Source organism: Oreochromis aureus, linkage group 20 (genome assembly GCF_013358895.1).
Source record: "Oreochromis aureus strain Israel breed Guangdong linkage group 20, ZZ_aureus, whole genome shotgun sequence".
Lineage (NCBI taxonomy): Eukaryota > Metazoa > Chordata > Actinopteri > Cichliformes > Cichlidae > Oreochromis > Oreochromis aureus.
Window position 1 is genome coordinate 3,725,796 of NC_052961.1, and position 8,645 is coordinate 3,734,440.

The 8,645-nt window shown below is 38.8% G+C and overlaps 1 protein-coding gene and 1 long non-coding RNA gene across 3 annotated transcripts; both read right to left on the bottom strand.

The window, feature by feature from the left end:
* Positions 1-397: 397 nt before the first annotated feature.
* Positions 398-3,639, bottom strand: LOC116335471. Of its 2 annotated transcripts, none has more exons than XR_005609533.1 (4): positions 3,086-3,639; positions 1,694-1,990; positions 1,532-1,567; positions 398-1,249 (listed from the first exon to the last, which is right to left on the bottom strand). It is a non-coding gene; the product is annotated as an uncharacterized LOC116335471 (long non-coding RNA). The 2 variants fall into 2 exon arrangements; XR_005609534.1 differs by having other exon boundaries at positions 1,529-1,567.
* A 3,093-nt stretch (positions 3,640-6,732) lies between these two features.
* Positions 6,733-8,298, bottom strand: LOC120435398. Its single transcript, XM_039604935.1, has 2 exons — positions 7,724-8,298; positions 6,733-7,639 (listed from the first exon to the last, which is right to left on the bottom strand). Exons 1-2 carry the CDS (start codon positions 8,258-8,260, stop codon positions 7,244-7,246), a joined length of 933 nt encoding a protein of 310 aa, XP_039460869.1. The 5' UTR covers positions 8,261-8,298; the 3' UTR covers positions 6,733-7,243.
* Positions 8,299-8,645: the final 347 nt, after the last annotated feature.

The window sequence follows — 8,645 nt, forward strand, 5'->3', positions numbered from 1 at the left end:
CGGTCTGGTAGAGTCTTCTTTTTTTTAAAAAAAAAACCCCAAAACAACCTATGATCAGATAAATACTTAAATATTGAATTAATCAGTTAGGACCTCCTACTATATAACAAAAAAAAAAAAAAAAAAAACTGAATTAATAGCTGAAAACCACTGAAATCTTTTGGTGTCCAAAACATCTGACTTCATGTGGTCTGAATTCATCTCTTAAAAACCTCTGAATCCACAGCAGGATACAGATAACACAATTAGCACAAACAGTTACAGTTCAGCATTACCTGTAAGTTGAAGTATGAAAACATTTGAGATGCAGAATGTCACCGCCGATCTCATATTAAACCACAAACAGCACAGAAAGCTAAATGTTCAGTGGAAAAAAGGAAAGACAAATAACAGAATGCAAAGCTCATATTTTTTTTATTCATTTTTACTGAAACACATATTACAATTCAAATTGTGCATTTCATTTGAAAGTATTATTCAAATATCAACTTAGCACGTTAAAATCAAAATCTCAGTTTTTCTGTTTCTAGATCCAAAAGCTTCATTTTTATGATTTCTGCCAAACCTGAAACTTCACAGCTTCTTTATATGAGCGTGTCGTTTGTACACAGGTGGCATTAAATGTTACAGTAATAGTGAAAACTGTATTATTAATGTCTTCAATAGGCTACTTGTAAAATTTGAGCTTGAGCAACTAGAAACAAAATGGCCAACGTCAGTGTGAAGCGAGCAGGTCAAAAGTTAAACTTTGGGGTCTAAACAGAGTGATGATGAGGCTACCAGCAAGAGTGAACACTATGGTTGATTCAAATATAAAGGGATGGTAAATATCTTAAAGGGTTCCCAAGGCAACCAAAGGCTGCAAAATGCCTAGAGGCAAGCTGTCAGCTACAAAGTGATGCGCAATGACTCAAATGCTTTCTATAGACGTTCCTTATAACATGCTCACATTTGTGAAATTTAAACAATATCATAGATTAAAATAAGCAGCATTAAAAATCTACGCTCATGTGACATAAAAAAACTTTGAAATATATGAAACATACATGTATCACCATAACATGGTATTTTTAAGCATAACACAACAATTTTAGTATAGTTTTCTTTCACTTGTGATGTACAGACAAAAAATTTTTCTGATAAACTGAAAATGAAACTTCTGAATTCTGGTAAGATGGTCGCAGTGACGATAATTTCCTCACATTTTTGTTGTGCGTTTTTCTGCAACAGACTTCATTAGGAGGCCCTTCTGTTTAAATTTAAAACACACACACACACACACACACACACACACACACACACACACACACACACACACAAAGTCAGATTACAGAATAAAAACAAAGACAAAGTCAGATGATGATAAAATTTTTCTGTTCCTAATTTAATCTGTAATTGGGATCCTAAAGTTAAAAAAAAATACACAAGGTTGAAGTAATACAGAATGTAAAACTGCTTTTGTAGGTCCAAAACAAAATAGATAAAATTAAACCTGGAAGGTGAACAACAGACAGAATGATACACTTACCACCTCTGGCTCCTGAATTTCAAAAGAAGAAATTTCATCCTACAGAGACAGAAAAAACAGAGGATCATGTATTTTACTTGTTCTTCAGTTCCATCTGGACTGAAGTGGTTTACATATTTTTTTTAAAAAAGTCACTGGACTCTTCAAAGAGCAACACGATGTTACCTTGTGTCCTGGTGGAGTTTTGTTTTTAATCAGCTCTTCAGCAACATCAAAACATTCCCCCCATCTTTCACTGTTGAGTTTCTTCTGCATTTCTTCGGTCAGCTTATCTTTTGCTGCTTTTCTTATCATCTCTGTGAGTACATTTTCTTCCTCCTCCAAAATCATTTGGTCGTATAGAAGTTTTCTGTCACAGCAACTTGGGCAATTCTCTCTCTTTTCACAGCATTTCTTCCATCCAAGTGGTAACACAAAGGTAACAAAAACAAAGCCAACCAAGAGTGCACCCAAGCCAATCAGCTGAAGAAGAAGAAACAAAGATCATATTTTTAACTCATAATCTGAAATCACAAAACTGTAAAACATGTATTTAGTTAAACAGGTGATGTCTGGAAAAATTCCAGTCTGTGTTCTTTTTTGTCTTTTCAACTCATCAGTTTCTTCGTCATTTGACAGGACAATTCCAAAAACCAGCACACCTGGTGTGCATCTGCTAATTAACCCCTTCCTATAAAGTAGGTGTGAAGTCAGAGTAGAGAGAAAAAAATTAAGTGGAACAGACTAGAGTGCAAAAGCCTCATCAGCTGATGATGACTAAAGACTTCTGGAACAACATCCTTGGGATTAATGCGACCCAATGGTTAGGTGGTGAACACCCGAAATCAGCTATCAAGCGTGGTAGTGGAGTTGTGAGGGTTTGAGGCTGTTTAGCAGCTGTTTAGCAGCCACTTGTCACCTTGCTTTGATGGAACCGTGATTTCCTCTGTATGTCTAAGTATCCTAATGTGAGCCTGTCTGGCTGACAGCTAAAGCTTCGCCCCAACTGAGTCATACAACAGGAAAGAGATTCCAAGAACAGCAGCAAATTTCCAACAGATTGGCTGAAAAAGAAAAGAACCAACATGCTGCTCTGGCGCAGTCAAACTCCAGACCTCAACCTGACTGAACTGCCTGCAGAGAGCTGCTTATGGACAAATATCTGTGAACCTCAATGAACTGAAGCCATGTTGTAAAGAAAGGTGGACCAGGAGTTTGGACCACAATGATATGAAAATCATACAGAAAACAGCTCATTAAGTGTAGTGTATAGAGTCACGTGAAAACATATCAAAATCTGGTTGTTTTATTCCAAACACTGGATGGTTTCAGCAGCTCTCTGATGCAAAGTCTCCCTGTATTGGTCACTGGACTCTTCAAGGTCAGATGTAACCATCCATACCATCCATTTATACTTGTAATTTATGAGTATAAATAGTGAAAGAGATCAAAAATTTAAGTGAAATAAACTTATTACAACCTCACTATTCCTGCAGATATTCAGGTTAATCTTAGATAAAGGAGTAAAAAAAACAGAGTGGTACTGTATGATGTGTGAAGAACAACAACTTTACTCACCATGGATTTGTTTTTCAGCTTAGCAATCAGGACTCGTTCCTCAGCTGTGATGTTTTTTTTGTCTTTGCAGCCTAACTGTGGATGTTCTTCATATGTATTGCAACAGCAAACAAACCAGTCTCCATCGATGAACACGGACAATACCCAAAGCAGACCAATGCAAACTGCCTTCATAATTTGTAAACACAAAACCAAGAAAAGTTTGCACCTGCATTTGCAACAACAACAACAACAGGTGCATGTAGGACATGTGTATTTCCAGACTCTCTTGAATGGCTCGTCTGTCCAGAGTTGTAAAGCACATAAGATTAAAAAAGGTAGAACCAAGTAGAAGGAGCAGGTTGTTATGTCAGCATCGCAAGTGCAGTTTAAATCCTCGTCAAGCACATAATTGTGAACAAAAATCACAATCATTGCGACATACGTGCTGTATTGTTTGATGGCAAATTTTGGCAAGAAGGTCTTCATCTTGGGTGCTGAGGTTAGCTTCTGCTGAGAGCTGCAAACTTACACTAAATATTCTGAGAGGAAACTGTTCTCTTCCTGCACACAGAAGAATAACTGCAGCCTCTTTTATCTTCCTGGGTTTTGATCTTGAAAGGTTCTTGCAGTATTTTTCCTTTCTCTGAATATTTCTTCTGCCCTTTGTTTCTCTCTTTTTTTAAAAAAAGCTTCTAAATTACAAACTATTGAAGAAATCAGCCAGATAACACTGCTGCTGCAAACAGTGTAAAACCTGTTGAAAACATGTTTTTCTGACCACCTTTGTCCTTCAAATCTCAGTAGAAAGATTCGTCACTCAGAAAGATTTTTGGTTAAATCAAACAAAAAATGTTGCCAACCAAGCTATGGAGACAATATTGTCATCATTTGAAACAATATGCAAACAAAGACATATGATGTGGGATTGACAGTTGACTTTTTAAAAACCTTTTGTAACTTGTAGGGGAAAAGAGGATGAAGATCAGAGTACAGCACATGGAATAATTAAATTAATTCATATTTATTTGTTTGAGTGTATGTTAGTGTAACTTTAGTGTATCTTAAAACTTCAGAAGAGAAAATGAAGATGGCACAAAGACGAAGACACAGGAAGTGTGAAACTGTATTTAGGAGGAACAAATTTGAACATAAACCACAAGTGTTCATGGTTACAGGTGCACAGCTTTATGAATGTTTTGTTTTTTCTAATTCTTAAAGCCTGTTGTTTTCTGCTTTTTTTACCTAGTTGCAGGAGGAGAATGTTGGCTTTAACATCTTTAAATCATATCTGTGAACAAAGTTATTTTTATACGATGCTGTTTGCACTTTGACTTTGGTTGAGCTCAAAAAATGTGCAGTATGTAACTTATCATGCAGAGGGTGCAAAACACCAAATAAAAGTGCTGGTGTGATTATACAGGACTGATATGATACAATGAGAAGTCAATATGATTGAGCTTTCATTCTGCTGTGCATTCTCAGCTAAACTAAACTAAAACTTCCTTCAGCATCGCGTACTGAGGCTGACTCTGGGTGACAGGAAGGAGAACAATCTGGAGAAAAGACAAAGGTGTTTTTTCCTGCTATCCTCTCACGCTCTTGTTCTGTCTTTCTGTCAAACACAAAATTCAAAAGTAAAATTATTGTCACAATAGTAAACAGATACTACTAACACTGTCACATTAGCAGATATTACAACCACATCTGCACCACAGATGCCACAAAGTTTCTGTTTTCGAATTAGTTTATGTGTACTGTCATATCTCTGCATAACAATGAAATGCAGAGCTGCTTGTTTTGTTACAGTTTGTGTTTACAGCTCTTTTTAGCTCCCTCTTTGTATTGCAAAGTCATTAATAAAATAGTGGTGCTCAGTTAGGCTTTGTCAGGGTCAGGACAGGTCTTTGTTTCTCTCTGTGTTCAGTTGCATGTTGCGTGGAGGGCGGATTCTACTGGGTTTCTGCCCCTGGCCTTGCTGCCACACACCTGAAAGCAAGGCCCAATTTCTTTTCTGTTGTCTTGGTTGCACATTTGTAAAGGGTTTTTTTTTTCACCTGTGTATCAACACATCAAGCAAAAGTGATAACAAAGTCACTGCAGGTGCTCCAATCAACAACAGTGCAGGCGGCAAATATAGACACAGGACTGGAAGGGGAGTGTATGAGGTGTGATCCCACTCCTGAAATTCAGATAAATTATGTCCACTTGATATTTGGATCTGATTTTTTATGTGCTCTCAAAGTATCTGACTATTTAATAACTGCATTTTGAATACCAGGAACAGCTAATATCATTTCTGCTGCAAAGTGCAGTGTCATCCCACTCAACTGATACTCATCAGCAGCAGAGACGTGGAGATCAGAACTGAGGAAATGCAGAACAAGGAAAATACAGAGTTTAGAGCAATGAAAGTAGGTTGAAGATGCATACTTTAGCATCAGAAATAAATGAGATAACACTGGTTCACTGACACGTCTTTTATCCCAGTGAGAAAGTCAGTTTCCTTCCCCCGATATCTCTTATGTAACAACTGGCTGTCAGAGCTGTCTAGATGTGGGGTGGCTCTCAAAGGGTACCAATGCAGAACTGACTCTGTACAAGCTGTGGTACCAAAGTCAGGCCAGACTTAACCCTTAAAGGCCACAGAAGATCAGACAGACGAGTATGTGGCACATACACCATACTGCTAGAAATATTCACTTGTCTGCCTTCACACACATACTTGAGTGGCATCTTAATATTAATCTATAGTTTACTGGATGTCAGCCCACCGTTTTCAGCTATAACAGCTTCAGCTCTTCTGGGAAGGCTTTCCACAAGTTTTACGAGTGTTTAGAAAAATTTTGAACAGTTCTTCTAAAAGCGTATTTGTGAGGTCAGACAAAAACGTTAGAGGAGAAGGCCTGGCTCACAGTCTCCACTCTGATCTCACAGGTGCTCTGTGCAGGACTCTGTGAAGGCCAGACTTGCTCACCCATGTCTTTATGGAGCTCGTTTTGTGTACTGGTGCTCAGACATGTTGGAACAGGAAGGAGCCATCCCCAAACTTTTCCTGCATGAAATTGTCCAAATTGTGGTGTCCTGAAGCATTAAGAGTTTTGTGACTGAACTTGTTGCACAGGTGGTATCCTATCACTGTACCACACTGGAGTTCACTGAGCTCCTGAGAGTGACCCAGTCTTTCACAAATGTTCTGCATGCCTGAGTGCTTGATTTTATACACCTGTGGCTGTGGAAGTGATTGGAACACCTGGATTGAGTTGTTTGGATGGTGTTAAGAAATCAGTTTTACCCCAGTTCTTTTTTATTCCTCGGGCATCCAGAGATGGCACCGGACTCGGTAGTCATTTTCACAAAAACCTTTATTCATCTTTATTTAAGCATACATCTTCTAGAAGGGGAGTTGTGCCAGGCTGGTGTCCCTCTGCAAATCTTCCACCTCTTTGTTAGTTACTGTCAGTTTTATAGAAGTGACCCCATCATAAAACCCCCATGGTGTGCTGCAAACTCTGTGTCTGTGTGTGTGTGTGTGTATGCACGAGCACGTGAGTGCCTGTGTGTGCGCGTACCTGTATGTCTATGTGAGTGCACGTGAGTGAGTGTGCATGTGGATGTGTGAGTGTAAAAGTTTAAGCCCTGTGTGTGTGTGTGTGTGTGTGTGTGTGTGTGTGTGTGTGTGTCTCTGCGTACGTGACTTCCTGTCGGTCATAAAAGTAATCTCCTCACCCAAGCTACACCAAATGCCTCTACACAACAGAGAAAACAGAGTTAACATATTACAAACACTGAGACCCCCACCCAGGTCTCCCCTGGGGAATTTCCACTCAACAGTAACTTCTCGAAATCTCGCCTCCTCGAAATCTACTCTTAAATTCATGACACACTCAGGCCTTTATTGCATCCAGGGCAGTGTCAGTGTCTCTACAATAATTCTACATCCTACCTAACACATTTTTAAACTCTCAAATAAGCTACGCATATCTTCAATGATTGAGTGAATACATTTGGCAATGTAGTGTGCAGGGGGTGGGGAACTCCTGCAGGTTTTAGATCTTACCCTGGGTCAACACATCTGAATCAAATGACAGGTTCATTACCAGGCCTCTGGAGAACTTCAAGACATGTTAAGGAGGTCATTTATCCATTTGAATCAGCTTTGTAGGAACAAGGACACATCTAAAAAGTACAGGACACCCGCCCTCGACGTACAAAAAGCTTTGGATTCGGTGGTGGTAGCACCTCCTGCGGCCGCATCTGTATCTCATCTTTTAGTTGTTCTTGTTTTTTAGAAAGTTTTGGTTCACTTGACTTTTCAACCATGTTTGCAGCTGCATCGAGACATTCTATCCAGTCCTTTTGAGTTTCACTTATTTGGTTAAAGATTGTTTTGGTTAGCTCTTCTTTTGCTGCTTCTGTGAGAATCTCTTTCAGTAAATATTCTCCCTCCTCCAAGATCACCGTGTCAAATACAATTCTTCTTCTACAGCAGCATTCAAAGCATCTCTTCCAGTCGAACAGTGACATCAGGGCTGCCAGACCAATGATGCCAAAGAGCAGACCAAAGCCAATGTTCTGAAAAAGAAGTGTGAAGACATCAGGCTGATCGGTCAGAATAAGAACAATGTACAACCTGAAAATAAGGTAAGAACTACTCACCCTTGATTCATTTTTCATTTCAATGATGGTTATATTTTCCTCAGCTGTGATGTTTTGTTTGTCTTTGCATGCTAAGTTTGTCCAATTATTAGACTTTTCTAGATTACAGCAAACATACCAGTCTCCATCCATGAGCACAGAAACGGCCCACAGCAGACCAACACAGCCTGCTTTGAGAATACGAATGAGAAGAACTCCACATAACTCTGTCCTGCAGCATTTACTCTGCTCCTGCCGTTGCTCCTGTTCCTGTGATGCAACAGCAGCAGGTGATGGTGACTCACCATCTTTTTTTGAACCTTTACATCTACACGCGAACGTAAACTTACAGGCTGTCTTAAACTTCTTGTCTGTCCAAAGTATTAAGATGAAGATAATACAAGCTGGCAGAGCCATGTATATGCCACAGTCAGGAGTTCCTTGTTTGCAGGTGCACGCCATATCTCTCTCAAGCAAAAGATTGTAAGTAAAACTGCCAACGATGGTGACAAAGATGCTGAGTTCCCGAAAGGGAAAATTTGTCAGGAAGTCCTTCATCTTTGGACGACAGTTTACATCTGATGAGAGCTGCAGCTTGAAATGTAAAGACCCATCAAGAAAGACCACAAGCATTTCCTTTTTGAAAAAAATAAAACTGTACACTGTAGAAAGCTCTTCTGAAAAGGGGAGGGCTTTGAGGTACTCATAAAAAATCAGCTCTCTGTGCAACATTTCTGATCATCAAAATAATATTGTTTTTTATTTTTTAAATACAATGATAAAAAAAATGAAAATTACTTAAAATTATTACATATGTAATACATTTTATTATTCTTATTACTATTATTTGAATTAGTAATAAGTGCTAACAGTGGTTAGCACTGTTGCTTCACAGCAAGAAGGTTCTAAGTTTGAATCTATGGGCTGGTTTCATGTTCTCCCT

Coding starts and splice junctions, on each gene's coding strand:
- LOC120435398 (XM_039604935.1), bottom strand. CDS start 8,260: ATGAAGGACTTCCTGACAAATTTTCCCTTTCGGGAACTCAGCATCTTT. Junction 7,640..7,723: donor AAATGAAAAATGAATCAAGG/GTGAGTAGTTCT, acceptor CTTCTTTTTCAG/AACATTGGCTTTGGTCTGCT.